At 49.3% G+C, this 23,173-nt stretch overlaps 1 protein-coding gene across 2 annotated transcripts in view; it reads right to left on the bottom strand.

The window, feature by feature from the left end:
* The window catches only part of ODAD2 (outer dynein arm docking complex subunit 2), a 1,353,572-nt gene that overhangs the window by 1,126,927 nt on the left and 203,472 nt on the right, over window positions 1–23,173 (bottom strand). The window contains exon 1 of one of the 2 annotated variants that reach the window (XM_078663398.1): window positions 4,346–5,202. The exons of the other annotated variant lie outside the window; for it this stretch is intronic. Coding sequence (XP_078519524.1) covers window positions 4,346–4,370 — 25 coding nt within the window. The 5' untranslated portion in view covers window positions 4,371–5,202. Of the gene's footprint in view, window positions 1–4,345; window positions 5,203–23,173 lie in introns of those variants that run through there. 2 annotated transcript variants of the gene reach the window in all.

The raw sequence follows: 23,173 nt of genomic DNA, 5'->3' as shown, positions 1-23,173 counted from the left end.
AGGGTCAAACAAATGAAGCCACTAAGGTGGCCTGGCGCTCGAGCGAGGTAATGAACAAGATCTTAAGTCACTCGGAAACCTTCAACCAGTGGGGCATCCCCATACTCCCCAGCAGGGAACCAGGATACCCTCATGTTCTGCAGGAAACCTGTGCCATTGAGCGCCCGTGCCCACAGAGAAAGGTCTAGGAATGCCGGGGATGGAGCTCACACCCCCAACTCTGAGGATTCAAAAGCAAGAGATGGCCAGCATACATTAAACAGGGGGCTGGAACAGGCCTGCACATGGTCATGGTTGGCCGGTTCTTTAAACTCAACCCGGATGCTACGCTGACAAAACAACAGTCAAGAGGTACAATAAGCCTGCCCACTAAGGATCTGTTCCTGGAAAATAAATGGGCTATCAAACAAACTAGGAGACGAAGCCACGATCTCCTACTTACGGTCATTTGAGATCATACTGCTACCAGAGACATGGCTCGTGGAGCCGCAGCGTTTGGAAGGGTTCAAAACTCACCACACTCCAGCTATTAAAGCAAAATCATCAGGACTAGGTAGTGGAGGCCTAGTTATCTACATATCAACAAACAATGCAATAACCTGATGGGACCTCGAAAGCCCTTCCCATTCTCTCCAGTCTGTGGAAATCTATTTCAACACCCAGCAAGGCCAGCCCAGGACCATTTTTTTATTGAATGAGTATATTCGTCCAACTTCCGTGTCTAGGCAAACCCTCTCAGACGAGTTGATAGCGACAGTGCTAAGAATGAGATAATGATTCTATAACGCAGACATAGTACTATCTGGAGACTTTAACATGTGGCTAATGTCAGACCTACAAAAAAATTAGGTAACCAAATCACAGGAAAGTGTTTGGGCCATACCACCGCAGGATTGTCCCAGATGGCGCAAGGACGACCAGAAAGCCGTACCTTACAAGGAAACCTAGACTATCTTGGCCTCAGAGCCCTTAACAGGCGGTTCTCTCCCTACAAGCCACCTGGCCTCACATTCTTATCGAATACTGGCGTAGCCTTAATTGATTACACTTCCGTTAATCTGTGTCGTTTGAACCAAGCAATCACCTTCCGGTTTGGCAACAGACCTGAAAGCGATCACAGTCCTCAAGAAATTTTGCTCAGCACCAGATTGGTGCAACATGCTGAGGTGGTGGCACTAGCTTTTGAAAGCTTTACGATCAATCTAAAACGCATCAAGTTCTCGGTCAAAAACCTACAGCACGTATCAATGGAGGCAAAACATTTGATAGAGTTTATCAGCAGGACAACTGTTTATCAAATTGCTAACTGGTCAAGTTTCGCAAGCAAGTTGACAGCCAGATACGCAAAGCCAATAAAATATGGAAATGAAACATGGTCACAACAGTTGATCTCTTGGGATCCGGTGATACGATCGGCGAAAAGAAGCACAAACCGGCAATGGCGGGAATGAAAAATAAAGCCAATGGATACATTAATTATAACCAAACTGAGAGAAGCTCGCAGACATCTATAAAAAGCAAAAAGAGAACATCGAACGGTTCACTGGAATTCCTTTCGGGCCAAATTATAGCAAGATATAAGGTAAAACAACTCAGTGAGGTTCTGGGGCACCATAAATAGCCTTGGGGGTTGAGTCCCGAAAGTTGCCTCGTCAAACATACTGGAGTCTGAGTGGTATTTCTTTCTGCACAGTCATTTTAACGATCAACAAGACCACACTCCGAATCAGGTATTCAGCACAAAGGGCAGCAATGCTCCGACAGAGTTGAACTCACCTCCAGACCGCTTTTGCAAAGGACAAACAACAGAAGAGTTCTTCCACAAAAACCCAACAACCAAAAAGAAAATAGAGAGACAAAACCATGATAACAGCACTGAGCATAGTACAGTTCCGGAGGACCAAATTGAAAGGCAGAGAAAAAAGTGTCGGAAAGATGGGGCCCCAGGACCAGGCGGTATTCCCCCGGCCTTGTTTAAGATGAATCCAGCCTTCTGCGCTTCTAAGCTAGCTCCACTTTCACTTTCATCTTAGCAAAGAACAGCATTCCACCCTCTTGGCAAGGATCGATTCTTGTTCCAATTTTTAAAGGAGGGGACAAACAATCCCCAGGAAACTATCGGTTAGTTGCTCTTATCGATAATGAAGCGAAGTACTTTGCAGGGCTTTTGCTGAGTTCATTGCGGGAATGGGTAGAGGAACATTCAATAATCCCTCCAAACCAAACTGTTTTCAAAAGCGAAACTGGCACTGCGGTTAACCTTATGACTCTCTTGTGTCTGATAGACCAGGCGGAGATCAGCACCAGACCGTTTTACATGGGATTTATAGACTATAGATCGGCGTTCGACAAGGTTAACAGAACCAAGCTATGGCAGAAGCTCTCCGCACTGAACATCCCAAACTGTTTACTAAGAGCCCTACAGCTATTGCACCAGGACACATGGGTCAGGATCAAAATTGGTGACGGTTCCAGACTGTCACAACCGATTTTTACAACAAAAGGACTCAAACAAGGATGTGTCTTGGCCCCTACATTTTTTTATTTATTTTTATCAGATCTCCCAGAAGCCCTACACACAGTCAAATCCCATGCTCCCAAACTAGGCAGCCTATAGCTGTCAAACCTATTATACGCCGACGACGTGGTCCTCCTAAGTAACACAAAGATAGGTTTACGAAGGCTTATGGACGCAACTGCCGCATACTCAAATAAGAACGAGCTCCAGATAAACAACAAGAAAACTCAAATCTTGGTGGTTCACCCGGGAAAGCCTAAGAAGCTGGCATGGGTCTTAAATTCAGAAAGCATCATAGAATCCAAATGCCATAAGTACTTAGGAGTCTTCTTTAACAACAATGGAAGATATAAAAGCCATCTGGGAGAGCAAAAGAAGAAAGGAACGGTGCTAGCATTTGCTCTCAGTTCTATTCATAAGAAATGACTTGGCCCAACATTCGCTCCAACACTTCAGGTGGCACAGGCAAAAGTCATCCCAACCTTAACATACGGAAGCGATGTGCTAAAAGGACTGGATAGTGGACAATTAGACACAATCATAGCAAAAATCTTTAGAACAGTCTTCCAGCTACCATCTTTCAAGTCACCGGCACACATCAGGCTGGAACTGGGCATCTGCAAACAATCACTGGGCAGAATGATACATTTTCTAACGTGCGGCCACAAGCTGAGGACATCAAAAGAGGGCAGCTTAGTGGAACACCTATGGTCCAATTTGAATATAAAACGATGGGAAGCGGGACATGGCTATGTGTCAAGCGGGCTACAAACCCTTGGCTTGAGCAAAGTTTGGGACCTTCACGTTAGCCAAAACGAGTTCAAAAGGCTAGCAAAAATAAGTGCAAAAAAGCTCTCCTTAATGGAAGACAAGGCAAGTCTTGCAAGAAGAAGCCTTGGTTGGATGACCCTCATATCATATATTCCGCTGACACCTCAGAGTTAATTAACTTGTCCTTTCAACGCACACACCAAACTCTGATTTTGAAAACTAAGATTGGGGGTGATCAACTTGCCCTGCCACTACTCCCAATTGGAAAAGAGACAAGCCCCGGAACCATGTCGATTTTGTGGGAACCATGGGTAAGACATAATTCACGTTCTGTGCCTGTGTCCAAGCCTGCTGAAAGAAAGAAGGACCCTCCTATGGAGGGCCTGGAACAACAAGACGTTAGATCTGCAGTATTGGCCTGCTTCGACCCACAGAATACACACTTAAACTGTGCACTGGTGAGTTTTATGGACTGTGCAGCAAAAAAATTAGGGAAGAGGAGATGTCAATCGCTACCTCAGCCAGAGGCGCAGATCCACAGACTTTTACAATAGCAGGAAATCTTGCCTTGCGGGCACCCAGACATACGTAAAACTGTCGGAAACATCAGAACAAAAATGCTACAAAAAATGGGACGGGCGTATATGCTGGACAACTTTGGGACTCAGGGGCCGGGTGCTTTTTAGGTCGAGCCTTGGAGAAAGCATGCGAAGCATGCTGAGTCCAGCTCGACAACTATAGCCGTCCGTCTCCTGGGAATCTGAGACAGAGGCCGGGCACGAGCATCGACTTAACCACGTGGGCGCGCACGCCCAGCCCCTGCCTCAGATTCACAGCAAGACAGGCTCTCGCCCGTGCGCACACACAGCCACACTCACGCATGCGCACACACATACACCCATGCAGGCACACAGACCCACATATACACACGCAGCCACACTCACGCATGCCCACACACATTCCCATGCGCACACACTCACCCCTCTTCCCCCCGAACACGCAGGGCTTACATACACACACAAACGCGCACACACACACCCTCCCAACCCCACTCACCGGGCACCCGCAGGGCCTCCATCATTGGGGGGGCGGGCACCGTTAATGTACCCCGACGCCCCCCCTCACCGGGTCCATTATACTCCTCTCGTCCTGTTCCTCCCTGTGTCCAGACTCCGCAGCCCGCTCCGTTGTTTCTCCGCCCCTTCCAGACAGTTCGTGCGTGTCACGCCTCTCCTTTCTCCCGCCCGGAAATCCGATTTGCGTGTCAGGCCTCGCTCTCGCTGTTCTAGGCAGCATGTTTAGGGTTTCTTTTGCGTGCCACACCTCGCTCTGGCTATCCATTGCTGTTCTCCACAAGCATTTGCAATGCAATCGGTCTTGTTTGATCACGGTTTCGTTTTTGCTAAAGGGGGCGGGCATTTTTTAAAAGAGCTTGTTGTATTTTGGAAATGTTTCCCATTAACACACATTCGAGTACCAGGCGCTAGGAGCTGGATTGTTTAAGACATCCGGAAAAGGACTGGTTCGTACTCAAAGCAACAGCACAAATCAAAACATCATCAAAACATCTCCGGCAAGATTGCCACGCACAGAATGGTCTGTTGACTACTAACCCACTTCACTGGAGCATGAAAAGCACAAAGACCGAGAGTCATCTTTCTGTAACTCTAAGAACATTTTTCAAAAATTTGCGGCTAGACACTGTTAGTCTAATCCGAAAATCATCCAAAGCACTTTTAAGCCTTTTATTGAACTCTCAAGCACTGTACGCCTTAAAGTGCTCTCTTAGTATGCATTTCTCGGCTAGTTTCAAAAATCATATCAAAGCTTGCAGTTTTAAGACCATTGAAAAACCAGAGTAAGACCATGTTGTGAAGGAAAAGGTTTGTTAAATAATAAAATAATGACTAATGCCCAACTGCCCATAATCACAAACGGAGATCGGCAGGCTCTTAGAATTTTTTTACGCCCTCTATTAGCCATACCTTCTCAAAGCACAAGATATGAAAAGGGGGGGCCCTTGGCCCCCCCGCCCGCATGGCGGCGCGGCGACCGCTCCCCTCTCCAGGTGCCCTCCCTGACCCGGATGTCATCATAGGACTTCCGGGTCCGGGGGGCGGGCCGCAGGAGGGGCCGGGTGGGGGGCGTAGCCGCCCCCCCACCGTGCCCCTTAGGAATATAGAGGCGGGGAGCGCCCAGGAGACCCTCTTTGTTCCTGGACGCTCCCACGCAACTGGTCGTGCCCCGCGCCCGGGGGCCTCTTGTTTTTTAAATTTTGTCTTTTTATTGCAGGTTCCTGAAGCAGGTCGAGGACTGCCGGCGGATTGGTATCCTGGTCACCGCGAGAAGAGACCTGCCCAGCAACTCACGGCGCCGGTGTGCTGAGCGGCGGCGGGGGAGCGTGGTACAAGTCGCTTGAGGCGGTGATTGCATAGGAGCCGACGGAGGTATTTTGCGAGGGTCAGGGTGCTGAGAGCGCATCGAGACGTACATCAGTACCGGTATATTTAAGAGGGAGCCGGGTGAATGCAAAGGCAGACCCGAGATCGGTGATTCAACTGTCTTTGGAACTGGGCACAGAAAAAGGATATTTCCCGCCATCTTAGAGCGGAGCGGGAACGTTTGTAGATCGGTTACGAAAGAGGATCGTTTTCACGGTTTGAAAGCATTTCATGCACAAGAGTGAAAGGAAGCTAAGCAGGGTCGACCAGGGTAGCACCTGGATGGGAGACCCTAGTGAATTTTTGGCAATGTGGTGCGTGTAACAATTTGGTAATTTAAATGCAGAAAGGGGTTAGTTTCTGCAGGGTTACAACTGTACTAGGTTAAAGTGAGGGATACTGCTAATATTACTCGAGGTCTAAGTGGGGAATATTATACAATTTGGTGAATTAAAACTGTTAATGTGATAGACTACAGAAAGGGGTTGTTAATTTAAGGCTACAACTGTACTATGTGTCAGTAAGGGGAATTGCCAAGTGGTGAACGACCGCGTATTTCCAAGTATTAATAGCATTTTCTATTACAGGATTTAACGTGAATTTTCCTGCAAAATTTTGACGGTTCAGCGCGAAGGCGTGGACGTGTGGTGTGGTAACAGACCGATATCGGCGGCGAGTACGCGGGATTGGTCGGTAAGAGGCGAACGGGGGGCTAGCATTCATCGCTCCTGGTGGCCGCCGGGTGGGTCTACATTAGGTTTACTCACCCCTTACATAGCCGGATAAGCCGGTGGTGTTGCGGTTGCCGTTGCTTGGTGCTGAAAGCCCCCTGGAGACCCTCCATCTGGTAAAGGTACACAACACAAGTACGCTTGATTGCGACATTAGGAGTGTAGCATTTGTCAACATGCCGGGATTAAGGGGTGGAAAAGGAGGGTCTAAGATGGAGGTGATGATGCGAGCCATGATGCGGGAAATGGGCGAAATGAACAAACGATTGGGGAAGATTGATGAATTAGAGGCACGGATTAATGAGAGGTTTGATGATTCCCCTGGCCCATCGGGTAGGCCGGTTCGTCGGAAGGCGCCCCCCTTGCCAAGGGGCGATTTTGTCACCTCACCAAAGAGGTCTAAGGCCAAGAAAACTAGGTACGCTGCTCCTACCCCTGAGCCGGTAGTCCCAGTGCCTGTTGCACCTACGCCTGTGATCCCAGCGCCCGTGGCACCGGCTCCTGCCATCCCGCCGGCGCTCCCGCCTGTGGGGCCTGCCCCTCCGCCCGTGGCTCCAATCCCAGGTACGCCCGCGGCGCCAGTCCCAGTTACGCCCGCACCCTTGCCCATTGCTCCTGTGCCCCTGACCGTGCCCACAGTGATGCCGGCGGGCCCAGCGGGTACTGATGCATTGCCTTCTGAATTGGTGTCTCGGATAGCAGATTTGCTGCCGTAGTTAAAAAAGGGGGGTATGTCCTTTGATTCATCTGATCATGTAGCCGAAGCACAAAAACTGGTAGAAAAGATTAAGGCTTCAACGGTGGTTGCCAGCAGTGCGGGACCAGCATCTTCTTCCCTTACAGGTTCGGGTCCTGCTCAGGCGAACGGGGAGAGTGCCCTACCGGCTCAAGTGCCTGTGAATGGTAAGGAAGTGTCTCTGCCACTGTTGGGGGACGGCTTAGTGCCAACGAGAAGTGAAAATTTGGGACAACATGTGTCCAAGGAAGTGAAGGAGATGATTTGGGCAGGGAAATATGTTTACATTTTCTCTTTACTGCTAGACAATAGGGAGATGGAACAGGCAAAGGTACTGAAAGAGTGGATGCATCCAAGCGAATGGAGGGCACAATGCTCCAGGTTTAGAGTAGAGGAGACATTGAAGAACTGGATCAGGGCCTTCGCTGTCCTTTCAGCCATCACGGCAGAACGCCCCCCGAATGTGCAGGCCGAAATGGATTGCTACCTGAGTAGGATTGTGGGGTGGAGTGATCAATACACTGGTGATGCGTGGAAGGAGTATGATGTGAACTTCAGGAAGGCCAAAGAATTTGACGCATCCCTAGCATGGGACAAGGTCGACTCCTTGTCTTGGCATAAGCAGTTTTCGGGTGACTCAGTCCCTTCGCAGGCCATCAGTACAGTGAGGGTATTTTCCGCGAAGCCTCATCAGCCCTTTCGGACAACCCAGGGGAGTGAGGTCCTGGGGAAGAGTAAGGGGGCGGGGTCAGAAAGGAGAGGGGTATGCTGGGATTTTAATAGGCGCACATGCACAAGACCCCAGGGCACCTGTAGATTCAGGCATGCATGTTCAATCTGTGGACACCCATCACACCCCGAGACAACCTGCAGGTCCAAGCCAGGCAACCATGGGCATAGGGGTAGGGGGAAGCCGGAGTAACTTTCACGAGCAGGGCCCCCCACACCAATAGATGTGTTAGCATTGATCCCTTGGTTAAACAGATACCCTGATCACGCAGCGGCCACCTTACTTCAGGAGGGGTTTTCGCGAGGTTTTAGGATTCCGGCAGTGGGTTACACAGGTAGCAGTACTTGCAGGAACCAATTATCAGTGAAACAAAATCCAACGGTAGTGTCCGCTAAGATTAACAAGGAACTGTCCTTAGGCAGGATAGCGGGCCCCTTCCAGGAGGCACCGGTCCCTAATTTTGTGTGTTCACCACTCGGAGTAGTACCCAAAAAAGAGAAAGGTGAATTTAGATTGATCCACAACTTGTCTGCGCCGAGAGGGTCATCCTTGAATGATGCGATTGATGAAGGAATTTGTAGTGTGAAATATGCCTCTTTTGATCAGGCGGTTGACTTGTTGCGTGCACTGGGCCCGGGGGCATTGATGGCTAAATCTGACATAGAATCCGCTTTTCGCCTTCTCCCAGTGCACCCGAGTGACCATCATCTTTTAGGCTTCACCTTTGAGGGCAAGTTTTACATGGACAAATGTATGCCCATGGGCTGTTCCATATCATGTGCCTATTTCGAGACATTTAGTTAATTCCTAGAATGGGTTATGAGACAGGCAACGGGCCACCAGCAAGTTATGCATTCCTTGGATGATTTCTTGTTCCTAGGAGCGGCGGACTCTCAGGAGTGTGCGTGGGCATTGCAGGAATTTTGCGTGCTCATGCGGGCTTTTGGGGTTCCGCTGGCGCCGGGGAAGACGGTGGGCCCGGTTACTTGCTTGGAATTTCTGGGCATTGAAATTGATTCGGTTCAAGGATGTTTCAGGTTGCCCGTGGACAAAGTGTCTAGGTTCAGAGCGGCTCTGCGGCAATGTCTAAGAAAGAACAAGGTTTCCTTGCAGCAGCTGCAGGAAGTGGTGGGGCAACTGAATTTTGCATTACGGGTCATCCCAATGGCACGCCCATTCTCACGCTCTATTGCCCATGCTATGAAAGGACTGCGGGAGAAGCACCACCGCACTAGGCTGTCAGCTGAGGTTCGCCAGGATATGCAGATATGGATGGCATTTCTGAAGGACTTTAATGGCAGGGTAGTGTGGGCGGGTCCTCCCTCGTCATCAGCAGAATTGGGTTTGTGGACGGACGCTGCTGGTAGTGTTGGTTTTGGCGCCATCTTAGGGACCAAATGGGTAGCCCAACGGTGGCCAGAGGAATGGAAAAGATGGGGCTTGACTGCCAACATTGGCTTCCTGGAACTTTTTCCAATATGGGTGGCATTGAAGGTCTGGCCAGAACATCTATGTAACCAATCAGTGGTGTTCTGGTCGGATAACATGACAGTGGTCGAATGCATAAACCAGCAAGGGGCACGCTGTCCGTTCATCTTGCGCCTGATTAAAGAGATTGTGTTGCTGTGCTTAAAATTGAATGTACTCTTCAAGGCCAAACATGTCCCAGGCGTCCTTAACAATGCAGCTGACTCCCTTTCTCGCTTCAAAATGCAGGTTTTCAGGGAACACCTTCCTGCAGCAGACCCCTCGCCAGCACAATTCCCGACAGTACTCTGGCAGATTGGTGCCCCAGATTACAGGACCTCGTGGTTGCTAGCCCAGCACCCAGGACCAAGACATCTTATGAAGGGGCGTTTTTGTCTTACCGCTCGTTCTTAGGGCAGGAGTGGGAGGTCAGGTGGGCGCAGGAGCACAGTTTTGCAGAATATTTGGAATGGATGCACAGGGAAGGGAGATCTGTGGCAGCCGCAGGCAGACATAGGGCGGCTGTTTCCTTCTTTGCACAGGCTAAGGGCATGCGAGATCCCCCCAATAATTTTGTGGTGCGCAAGGCCATGAGGGGATGGCGCCGGTTACAGGGCCATACTGCAGATACAAGGAAGCCCATAGGCTTGGCGCGGCTGACAGCCTTATTAGTGGCATTGCACGAGGTGTGTAGTTCAGAATGGGAGATACATCTGTTCAAGGCTGCTTTTGCCTTGGCTTTTTATGGGGCTCTAAGAATTGGCGAACTGGTAGCAGGGTCAAAAGGGGATAAGTTGGGAGGGCTACAGCTAAATAGTGTTAGGATCAGGGAAGACACCATGTGGGTGACAATTCAGAGGTCAAAAACTGATCAGGAGTCTCGGGGTTGCACCATAGTGCTCCACCGGGCCGTGACCAACCCCTGTTGCCCGGTTTCCCATGTGGAGGTGTTCCACAAGCAACGGGAGGGCACGGCGGGTGGGGCACTATTGTGTCATGCCAATGGGACACCATTGACTAGATACCAGTTCAGGCGGGTCCTTGAATTGACTGTTAGACAGGCAGGGTTGGATCCTAAGGAATTTGGCACGCACTCATTCAGGATAGGGGCGGCAACTGAGGCTGCCCTAGGGGGTCTCTCGGCAGAGAGTGTGAAGAAGATTGGGAGATGGTCATCTGACTGTTATAAACGATATGTACGGATTGACATGTTATGACAGGATGATTCTCACGCTGGTTATGTTTTCTGGTTCTTGCAGTTTCTCAAACCTGTGACGCAGGGGAGGAACTCGCTGGCGGGAACAAAAGAGCTACACCAACACAGCACAAGCAGCAAGCTGGACGCAGAGAACTGAAGATCTGGATTGTAGGTCATTCTTATGTAAGGCGGGTGCAAAATGTTTTTCTTTCAACAGACCGTAAGAGAAAAGCGGCATCGAAGGGGTTGGACATTTCATTCTTTGGGAGAGGGGGTCTGTGCCTTGGACAGTTCAGGAGCTTCTTTCAGGGACTCTTAGCTCAGCAGCCCGACCCCCCGTCAGTGGTGATACTTCACCTGGGGGAGAAGGACCTGGCCAAACTGGGGCGGCGAATACTCATTGAAGAGATCATTTCCACTGCGGGGTGGGTGTCTAGGACTTGCCCAGGTTGCACAGTAGTATGGTCGCAACTTATCCCTCGGTGGCAGTGGCGGGGGGGGGGGGACTCAGTCAGGGCGTTGAATCACTCGGTAAAGAGGATCAACACACAGTTGGACAAATTATTCCGAGCCCCCCTGTTGCAGACGATCCCACATGGGTGTATCTGGGGTGAACATTACTACTTGGGTGATGGGGTTCACTTGACTGAGGAAGGGAACGTCCTGTGGTCTGATACTGTCTGGGCCTGGTTAGAGGGCTTTGCTAAAGGGAGAACTTGCTAGGGTAGGTCAGGACACAGGGGGAGGCCAGATCGTCGGTTAACAATGCTGGCCTGTGGCGGTAAGGTCATGACCGGTGAGCAGCTAATTTTAAGGTCTGAGGGGGCGGGCATCATCCCATAAAGGAGGTTCCCGCCCAGGGGGAGGGGCCATTGGCACCTCCTAGAACTTCAGGGGCAAGGTAACTGGTGCTTCAAAGGGTCGCGGGTTGGAGTAGTCACGCTTTCCTTTGGCTGGTAGCCACCCCGCGCGCGCATACTCATGACGTCACGGATGGCGCAGAGTAAGGGCCCTCCTTTAGTGGGTAAATGGAGTTCACGGCGTGGACCGGGTAATTTAACGGGCTTGGCTACGCATGCGCACATCGCTAGGTAAGGCGCAGCTTGTAGGACCTGACACCGGTTAGCGACCTTGCCATATGGCCAGAAATTTATTATACAAAATCTAGATGAGGATGTTAGATTCGGTTAGGAAACAAAATGTATTAGAGTCTCTGTTAAGGTTAGGCTTTCACATTTGTTGACACCATTGTATCTAATGTCTTGATGATTTTGTATAAAACGTTTATCATGCAATTAAAAATTTTATGATCTTATATCTTAATAAATACGGCCGGGGTTTCGTGACCCCTGCCTTCCAAAAGTTAACGATGTTTCATGAGCCTGTGTCCTGGGTTGGCGTGGTGAGTTCGAGGGAGGGGGGCGGCAGCCAGTCGGCGACCATGTGAAAAGGGGGGGCCCTTGGCCCCCCCCGCCCGCATGGCGGCGCGGCGACCGCTCCCCTCTCCAGGTGCCCTCCCTGACCCGGATGTCATCAAAGGACTTCCGGGTCCGGGGGGCGGGCCGCAGGAGGGGCCGGGTGGGGGGCGTAGCCGCCCCCCCACCGTGCCCCTTAGGAATATAGAGGCGGGGAGCGCCCAGGAGACCCTCTTTGTTCCTGGACGCTCCCACGCAACTGGTCGTGCCCCGCGCCCGGGGGCCTCTTGTTTTCCCTCCCACCATCCCTGGAACAAAAAATGACTGTGCGATGATAAAGTTGGTCTAGTTGTAAATTTGTAGATTATGTTTTGAGAAATGTTGAAATATATTGGACTGTTCGATTGTGTTTAGGCCAATTTTTTCCTTTTGATAGGTACGTGTTGAATTATGTCTTGCTGTTACAATGATATTTAGGTCCTTTCTTCCTTTGGTAGATATGTGGATGCGTTATGTGTTTAGTAGAGAGTAGTTGTCCATTAGAATTTTTCCATAGGTCGTCGTATTTATTAGGTATGGGGCATGCGGTAAGGTCATGACCGGTGAGCAGCTAATTTTAAGGTCTGAGGGGGCGGGCATCATCCCATAAAGGAGGTTCCTGCCCAGGGGGAGGGGCCATTGGCACCTCCTAGAACTTCAGGGGCAAGGTAACTGGTGCTTCAAAGGGTCGCGGGTTGGAGTAGTCACGCTTTCCTTTGGCTGGTAGCCACCCCGCGCGCGCATACTCATGACGTCACCGGATGGCGCAGAGTAAGGGCCCTCCTTTAGTGGGTAAATGGAGTTCACGGCGTGGACCGGGTAATTTAACGGGCTTGGCTACGCATGCGCACATCGCTAGGTAAGGCGCAGCTTGTAGGACCTGACACCGGTTAGCGACCTTGCCATATGGCCAGAAATGTATTATACAAAATCTAGATGAGGATGTTAGATTCGGTTAGGAAACAAAATGTATTAGAGTCTCTGTTAAGGTTAGGCTTTCACATTTGTTGACACCATTGTATCTAATGTCTTGATGATTTTGTATAAAACGTTTATCATGCAATTAAAAATGTTATGATCTTATATCTTAATAAATACGGCCGGGGGTTTCGTGACCCCTGCCTTCCAAAAGTTAACGATGTTTCATGAGCCTGTGTCCTGGGTTGGCGTGGTGAGTTCGAGGGAGGGGGGCGGCAGCCAGTCGGCGACCATGAATAAATAGCACGACACCGCCATCACAGGAACGGTCAGCTTGAGTTCGATATGGTGCACACCCAAGCACTTTAGCGAATGGCATTGGCAGGCTTCACTGAGAGACTTGAATCCCCCGTCACTGATGGTAACAAACAAATGTAGGCGTGTTTCACAATTTTGTTCCTCTGACCGCAACAGCTCTCTAATGAATAGACTCTATGGAAAATTTCGCCCGTTTTTGTCTTTTGTCAACGGTCTGTCACACTGTGGGAATCTTATTGTATTTTTCCCCACAAATTGCCCACTTAATCGTGGTATTGTTCCCATCTGCAATGATTGCACTGGCTGCGCCTCCTTTGTTCTGCTCTGTGACGTCCATTCATTTGCACTGTCAGGGAAGCTTCAACCATCTGTGCGCTGGAAGAAGATTACTACACTCGATGACTTTGGATCAGGCTGATCCGATCGACAACACACTTTAAGACCTAGCTCTGGTAATCCCATCTCACATTGAAATCTTTCTTAAAATTAAAGATTGTAAAGACAGGAGTTCATAAACTGAGCTATAAAGCCACAGATGGATTCATTTCCCTTCAATAACGTCAGTGCTGCCCCTCCTGCCTGTATTTATTAACATGTTTAAGGTTCAGGTTGAACATCAGTTTGGGAAGAGTTCTGAAAGTCTTTCACACTAGTTAATCTTCAGATGTTTCTTTAAATGTATATTTATCTAATGCATCTTTTAATATGTAGGCTAGCATATATTCTAATGTATATTCATTTAGTTTCTCCATTTTTCTCAACGTAACAAGACCCATCATAGTGAACGTCCCTCGATGTACACTGATGAAATGCCAGCTGTGCTCCAGGGTTTTCTTGCACCGTTGGGCAAGGGCAATGAGGGTTATTAAGGCCGCGGACAGAAAGGATGGTTTAATTTTCAGCTAAATCGTTATTAGGGTGCTTCTTCATCACTGGAAGCACCGGCGGCCAAAGCCACGAGATAATGGCTCTTGGATTCAAGTGGAGTGGGGGAATTGAGACAGGGATACATTTGAAATTCCATGCAGACCTGTCTCGCAAAAGGTTTCTGATTCAGCACTGCCACTTGGGAGATGATAGAGCGAGGGGTAAAACAAAAGGTTCTTCTGTTGAGGGGAGGACATTTATGGGCAGGGCCTGCCCTTAGTCTGTCCCTGTTTGCTGCTTCAGGAAGGCTGATACAGCCATGTGCAGAGATCTCACACTTCAGTCTGCTCTTGGTTTGCATATTCCTGCTTGCACCCAGCATCCTGCTGTGGGAGCCATGACTTTGCACAAAGCCTGTGTCTGACAAACAGCATAAAATGACATTTGAGAACCAAACCAACCTGGGTCACAGCTTTAGACAGTGAATCCAGGAAAATATCCACAAACTCCATCTAGAAAATAAGTGTAAGGTGAGGCCCTAACCACTGAGCTTTGTTCCAGTGTCAAGCTCTTCTTGAACAAGGAAAGCTGTGGTCCACAGATTACCTGATAGACTCTGTGATCAGGGCCAGTGTCTCCATGAGAGGCAGTCTCCCAGAGGAACGAGGACATCAACTGATGTCTGCAGCCTACTACAAAAGCCAAGGGTCTGCCTAGTACCTACAAGACTACCGGCCAGCTCTGAGAGCAAAGGAGAGGGACCGGTCTTTCAGTCCACGAGGAGAAGCCTAGCATGTTCCTGGTGTGTGCAACGCCAGATATAGTCAACTGTCCTCAAGCAGAGACGCTGGTGTCAACACAATTGGTTGGGGGTCCCTTGTCTCCCAGTGCAGTTCCTGTTGTGAGCTGCATGAGGTAGCTAACCTTCAGAATATAATAATGCTGTGTGGTATTGCTGCAGGCCCCAAAGGAGTGTTGTTGCAGTTGTCTTCCCGTAGTATTCACCTATGAGTTTCCACCTGCACTGGCTGGAAGACCGCAACTGCCAAAGACGAGCACCCTTCTGCATCGTCCCACACTCTCCTGCCCCTTCACTGTCTTGACCTCTCCACTCTTCCTCTATTTCTGTTTCACTCTCTCCTGCCATTCACTGTCTTGGCCTCTCCACTCTTCCTCAGTTTCCGCCTCACTCTCTCCTGCCCCTTCACTGTCTTGGGCTCTCCACTCTTCCTCAGTTTGCGCCTCACTCTCTCCTGCTCCTTCACTGTCTTGGCCTCTCCACTCTTCCTCTATTTCTGTCTCACTCTCTCCTGCCCCTTCACTGTCATGGCCTCTCTACTCTTCCTCTATTTCCGTCTCACTCTCTCCTGCCCCTTCACTGTCTTGCTTCTGTTTATTGTATTTGCACAAATCTAATATCTTGGTCTATTCCTTTTCAATAATCATGCATTTTTGTTTATTAGGTGTTTATGTTTTTGATGGGTTTATTTATAGACACTTTCTATCTATCTATCTATCTATCTATCTATGTATCTATCTATCGCCCTCACTCTATCTATCTATCGCCCTCACTCTATCTATCTATCGCCCTCACTCTATCTATCTATCGCACTCACTCTATCTATCTATCGCACTCACTCTATCTATCTATCGCACTCACTCAGCACCACCACTCAGGGGCACCACAGCATCATTCTGTGCAACCATTCAACAACAACTGGTTCAAATATGTTCTCTCAATGTCTCAAACTTCATTACATATGTCACAAAAAGATTTTAATATTTCACTTCTGTTCTTGGATTTTCGACACAATAAAATACACTTAAGACAATCTTCACAAAAGTTATTTACAAAAGTTTAAGCTATTGCAATTATACATTACAATAACTTTTATTTAAGTATTAATTATTTTTAAAAAATTACAAGTCATTGGTATTTGTAATATCAATACATCTAAGTCACGTAAATACAACACATATTGCATTACAAATGCTATAGGTGTCTGTTAGAACTGGCTATTTCTGGTAGGCTAAGGCTGACGCCAAAGCCAGGCAGAAACCACCATTCTAGTCAGGGCAAGGGAGTCACACGCCAAGATAACCCCTGCTCACCCCCTTGGTAGCTTGGCACGAGCAGTAAGGCTAAACTCGGAGGCAATGTGTAAAGCATTTGCGCAAGTACACAACAGCAACAACATACTAGGCACACCACAAAAGGAACTCCACACAAGGTTATATAAAAATAACTTCTTTATTGTAAAAACACATCAGATAGAAATCACACATGTACATTGTGCCAACTGGCACGGGCAACATTCATAAGGGATTATTTACAGGACAGGGCCACATGGGCCACTGTCAGAATCAACACTTTTAGAAACAGAAATACTGTCAGAAATTAGAATAAAAGGATATAAAATCACTGTAGCACAAAATAACAGTTATAAATCACAACCAGTAACTACTGGTAAAGGTAGGTACACACTACGCAGTACTAATACCCATAGGTCTAGATCACGCATGGACACATACCCTCTCTAGTATAAACTATACTAGGCAAAACACAACCACCTAAGAATAAAATACACTTAGGGGTAGTAGCAAGAACACATTACACATGATGCATCAAACATTCAGAGGTGTAGGGAAGGAAAAACACATGAGGCATAAAACATACATTCAGCGGAGTAATAACAAGGCACATGATGCATCAAAAACACATTCAGAGGTGCAGGGAAAGAAAAACACATGATGCATCAGCCAACACATTCAGAGGTGTAAAATCAAGGAAGACACATGATGCATTAGAAACATTCAGAGGTGCCAGGAAAGAAAACCCAGCTCAATAGCGCCAAAGACACATGATGCCTAAAACATTCAGAGGTGCAAGGAAAAACCACACAATTGCGCAAAACCTTACATAAGCCACCACCTGTGGCAGTCCCTAGGCCAACTGGCCTTGTTGGGGCTAGGACGCCCTGTAGTTAAAAAGTCAGGGGCCTAAACGTGGCAGCTGCCCACAAAGTGCTGGGCAGCTGTAGACAATCCCAAGCGCCTAAACGGTGCAGCTGCCCACTAATTGCTGGGCAACAAGGGGTGGTGATGGACAGAGTCTCTGAATTAAGCAGAGTACTCTCACCCAGTCAAGAGATCAGGGCTAGATCCAACACCGTTTTTTAGCTCATTGCACCATCCCAGTTTCAGAACCTGGCTGTGTGCAATTTAGTCTGTCCCTGGCCCAGTGCATCATGGGAACAGGGCAGACCAGACTACAAAAGCCAATTCTTACACTGGGAAGGAAACAAGCTTCCGGGGACCGGTTTCTGGCATTACAGCCGTCTTCGGCCCGGCTTGCTTGAATCCTGATGGTGCAATGAGCAAGGGACTCACATCTGAGTATACCCTTCCACGCTTAGGGTGGACAAAATTATTTACAACAAGGGGTGGTGATGGACAGAGTCTCTGAATTAAGCAGAGTACTCTCACCCAGTCAAGAGATCAGGGCTAGATCCAACACCGTTTTTTAGCTCATTGCACCATCCCAGTTTCAGAACCTGGCTGTATGCAAATTAGTCTGTCCCTGGCCCAGTGCATCATGGGAACAGGGCAGACGAGACTACAAAAGCCAATTCTTACACTGGGAAGGAAACAAGCTTCCGGGGACCGGTTTCTGGCATTACAGCCGTCTTCGGCCCGGCTTGCTTGAATCCTGATGGTGCAATGAGCAAGGGAATCACATCTGAGTATACCCTTCCACGCTTAGGGTGGACAAAATTATTTACAACAAGGGGTGGTGATGGACAGAGTCTCTGAATTAAGCAGAGTACTCTCACCCAGTCAAGAGATCAGGGCTAGATCCAACACCGTTTTTTAGCTCATTGCACCATCTCAGTTTCAGAACCTGGCTGTATGCAAATTAGTCTGTCCCTGGCCGAGTGCATCATGGGAACAGGGCAGACCAGACTACAAAAGCCAATTCTTACACTGGGAAGGAAACAAGCTTCCGGGGACCGGTTTCTGGCATTACAGCTGTCTTCGGCCCGGCTTGCTTGAATCCTAATGGTGCAATGAGCAAGGGACTCACATCTGAGTATACCCTTCCACGCTTAGGGTGGACAAAATTATTTACAACAAGGGGTGGTGATGGACAGAGTCTCTGAATTAAGCAGAGTACTCTCACCCAGTCAAGAGATCAGGGCTAGATCCAACACCGTTTTTTAGCTCATTGCACCATCCCAGTTTCAGAACCTGGCTGTATGCAAATGAGTCTGTCCCTGGCCCAGTGCATCATGGGAACAGGGCAGACCAGACTACAAAAGCCAATTCTTACACTGGGAAGGAAACAAGCTTCCGGGGACCGGTTTCTGGCATTACAGCCGTCTTCGGCCCGGCTTGCTTGAATCCTGATGGTGCAATGAGCAAGGGACTCACATCTGAGTATACCCTTCCACGCTTAGGGTGGACAAAATTATTTACAACAAGGGGTGGTGATGGACAGAGTCTCTGAATTAAGCAGAGTACTCTCACCCAGTCAAGAGATCAGGGCTAGATCCAACACCGTTTTTTAGCTCATTGCACCATCCCAGTTTCAGAACCTGGCTGTATGCAAATTAGTCTGTCCCTGGCCCAGTGCATCATGGGAACAGGGCAGACGAGACTACAAAAGCCAATTCTTACACTGGGAAGGAAACAAGCTTCCGGGGACCGGTTTCTGGCATTACAGCCGTCTTCGGCCTGGCTTGCTTGAATCCTGATGGTGCAATGAGCAAGGGACTCACATCTGAGTATACCCTTCCACGCTTAGGGTGGACAAAATTATTTACAACAAGGGGTGGTGATGGACAGAGTCTCTGAATTAAGCAGAGTACTCTCACCCAGTCAAGAGATCAGGGCTAGATCCAACACCGTTTTTTAGCTCATTGCACCATCCCAGTTTCAGAACCTGGCTGTATGCAAATTAGTCTGTCCCTGGCCCAGTGCATCATGGGAACAGGGCAGACCAGACTACAAAAGCCAATTCTTACACTGGGAAGGAAACAAGCTTCCGGGGACCGGTTTCTGGCATTACAGCTGTCTTCGGCCCGGCTTGCTTGAATCCTGATGGTGCAATGAGCAAGGGACTCACATCTGAGTATACCCTTCCACGCTTAGGGTGGACAAAATTATTTACAACAAGGGGTGGTGATGGACAGAGTCTCTGAATTAAGCAGAGTACTCTCACCCAGTCAAGAGATCAGGGCTAGATCCAACACCGTTTTTTAGCTCATTGCACCATCCCAGTTTCAGAACCTGGCTGTATGCAAATTAGTCTGTCCCTGGCCCAGTGCATCATGGGAACAGGGCAGACCAGACTACAAAAGCCAATTCTTACACTGGGAAGGAAACAAGCTTCCGGGGACCGGTTTCTGGCATTACAGCCGTCTTCGGCCCGGCTTGCTTGAATCCTGATGGTGCAATGAGCAAGGGACTCACATCTGAGTATACCCTTCCACGCTTAGGGTGGACAAAATTATTTACAACAAGGGGTGGTGATGGACAGAGTCTCTGAATTAAGCAGAGTACTCTCACCCAGTCAAGAGATCAGGGCTAGATCCAACACCGTTTTTTAGCTCATTGCACCATCCCAGTTTCAGAACCTGGCTGTATGCAAATGAGTCTGTCCCTGGCCCAGTGCATCATGGGAACAGGGCAGACCAGACTACAAAAGCCAATTCTTACACTGGGAAGGAAACAAGATTCCGGGGACCGGTTTCTGGCATTACAGCCGTCTTCGGCCCGGCTTGCTTGAATCCTGATGGTGCAATGAGCAAGGGACTCACATCTGAGTATACCCTTCCACGCTTAGGGTGGACAAAATTATTTACAACAAGGGGTGGTGATGGACAGAGTCTCTGAATTAAGCAGAGTACTCTCACCCAGTCAAGAGATCAGGGCTAGATCCAACATCGTTTTTTAGCTCATTGCACTATCCCAGTTTCAGAACCTGGCTGTATGCAAATTAGTCTGTCCCTGGCCCAGTGCATCATGGGAACAGGGCAGACCAGACTACAAAAGCCAATTCTTACACTGGGAAGGAAACAAGCTTCCGGGGACCGGTTTCTGGCATTACAGCCGTCTTCGGCCCGGCTTGCTTGAATCCTGATGGTGCAATGAGCAAGGGACTCACATCTGAGTATACCCTTCCACGCTTAGGGTGGACAAAATTATTTACAACAAGGGGTGGTGATGGACAGAGTCTCTGAATTAAGCAGAGTACTCTCACCCAGTCAAGAGATCAGGGCTAGATCCAACACCGTTTTTTAGCTCATTGCACCATCCCAGTTTCAGAACCTGGCTGTATGCAAATTAGTCTGTCCCTGGCCCAGTGCATCATGGGAACAGGGCAGACCAGACTACAAAAGCCAATTCTTACACTGGGAAGGAAACAAGCTTCCGGGGACCGGTTTCTGGCATTACAGCCGTCTTCGGCCCGGCTTGCTTGAATCCTGATGGTGCAATAAGCAAGGGACTCACATCTGAGTATACCCTTCCACGCTTAGGGTGCCGAAGACGGCTGTAATGCCAGAAACCGGTCCCCGGAAGCTTGTTTCCTTCCCAGTGTAAGAATTGGCTTTTGTAGTTTGGTTTGCCCTGTTCCCATCATGCACTGGGACAGGAACAGACTAATTTGCATACAGCCAGGTTCTGAAACTGGGATGGTGCAATGAGCTAAAAAACGGTGTTGGATCTAGCCCTGATCTCTTGACCGGGTGAGAGTATTCTGCTTTATTCAGAGACTCTGTCCCTCACCACCCCTTGTTGTAAATAATTTTGTCCACCCTAAGCATGGAATGGTATACTCAGACATGAGTCCCTTGCTCATTGCACCATTAGGATTCAAGCAAGCCGGGCCGAAGACGGCTGTAATGCCAGAAACCGGTCCCCGGAAGCTTGTTTCCTTCCCAGTGTAAGAATTGGCTTTTGTAGTTTGGTTTGCCCTGTTCCCATCATGCACTGGGACAGGAACAGACTAATTTGCATACAGCCAGGTTCTGAAACTGGGATGGTGCAATGAGCTAAAAAACGGTGTTGGATCTAGCCCTGATCTCTTGACTGGGTGAGAGTATTCTGCTTTATTCAGAGACTCTGTCCCTCACCACCCCTTGTTGTAAATAATTTTGTCCACCCTAATCGTGGAAGGGTATACTCAGACATGAGTCCCTTGCTCATTGCACCATCAGGCTTCAAGCAAGCCGGGCCGAAGACGGCTGTAATGCCAGAAACCGGTCCCCGGAAGCTTGTTTCCTTCCCAGTGTAAGAATTGGCTTTTGTAGTTTGGTTTGCCCTGTTCCCATCATGCACTGGGACAGGAACAGACTAATTTGCATACAGCCAGGTTCTGAAACTGGGATGGTGCAATGAGCTAAAAAAACGGTGTTGGATCTAGCCCTGATCTCTTGACTGGGTGAGAGTATTCTGCTTTATTCAGAGACTCTGTCCCTCACCACCCCTTGTTGTAAATAATTTTGTCCACCCTAAGCGTGGAAGGGTATACTCAGACATGAGTCCCTTGCTCATTGCACCATCAGGATTCAAGCAAGCCGGGCCGAAGACGGCTGTAATGCCAGAAACCGGTCCCCGGAAGCTTGTTTCCTTCCCAGTGTAAGAATTGGCTTTTGTAGTTTGGTTTGCCCTGTTCCCATCATGCACTGGGACAGGAACAGACTAATTTGCATACAGCCAGGTTCTGAAACTGGGATGGTGCAATGAGCAAAAAAACGATGTTGGATCTAGCCCTGATCTCTTGACTGGGTGAGAGTATTCTGCTTTATTCAGAGACTCTGTCCCTCACCACCCCTTGTTGTAAATAATTTTGTCCACCCTAAGCGTGGAAGGGTATACTCAGACATGAGTCCCTTGCTCATTGCACCATCAGGATTCAAGCAAGCCGGGCCGAAGACGGCTGTAATGCCAGAAACCGGTCCCCGGAAGCTTGTTTCCTTCCCAGTGTAATAATTGGCTTTTGTAGTTTGGTTTGCCCTGTTCCCATCATGCACTGGGACAGGAACAGACTAATTTGCATACAGCCATGTTCTGAAACTGGGATGGTGCAATAAGCTAAAAAACGGTGTTGGATCTAGCCCTGATCTCTTGACTGGGTGAGAGTACTCTGCTTTATTCAGAGACTCTGTCCCTCACCACCCCTTGTTGTAAATAATACACTAATTGCTGCGCAGCTGGGAAATAAAACTGCGACAGGGTCCTCACTGACCCTAGAACAGAACTGCGCCCAATCACGGGAGCCACACAGGCTCTGACACTAACTTTGCCCCCTAAGAGCCCTCTCTGGGCTCGCAAAACAACAAGGTGGGCAGAGAGCCTCTCGGGGCTCTACAACAAAGAATGCCCCCAGAGCTTCTCGTGGCACCAAACACAAAATGGCCCCCACCATTGGAGTCTCCCTCCTGGGGACTCGAAGTCATATTGGGGCACCTAAAGCCTCTCAGGACTCGAAGTAAACAAAATGCCCCTGACGCTGCGGGGGTTAAAGGGGAAGCAGCCCGCTACATTCCAGGGACGCTCCAGACATATGCCCGGCCCCCAAGGGGCTTTCAAAGGGTAATGGTGCCCTGCCACGTAGGAGCCCCGCTCGGGGGCTCGAAAGCAAAGACATGCCCCCGGGGCCCTCGTGGCTAGATCAAGAGCACATGCGGCCCGTCGGAGCCTCTCCGGCTCTGGAGGAATGCTGCCGATGGGGCCCAAATTCAAAGTGAGGCCCTACGGCCTCAACCACAAAGGCCCTCTCACTGGAGGGGAGGGGCGGGCACCGGCAATGTGCCCCGACTCCCCCCTCTCCTTTACACAGCCCAGGGCCCCACTCACCAGATCCGTGGCCTCCTTCTCCGGTCTCTGGCGGCAGGACGTCCTCTCACGCAATCGCGGGGCTCTCCCCTCCGCATGGGAGACCCGCAGTCAGCTCACCGGCACTTCCTCAACCGGGCAGCATCTCCGGTCTCCCTCTCCTCACGGGAGACTGCCGGGCAC

This window comes from Lissotriton helveticus, chromosome 10, assembly GCF_964261635.1.
Source record: "Lissotriton helveticus chromosome 10, aLisHel1.1, whole genome shotgun sequence".
NCBI classification, from domain to species: Eukaryota; Metazoa; Chordata; class Amphibia; order Caudata; family Salamandridae; genus Lissotriton; species Lissotriton helveticus.
This window is presented reverse-complemented; position numbering and strand designations above follow the sequence as displayed.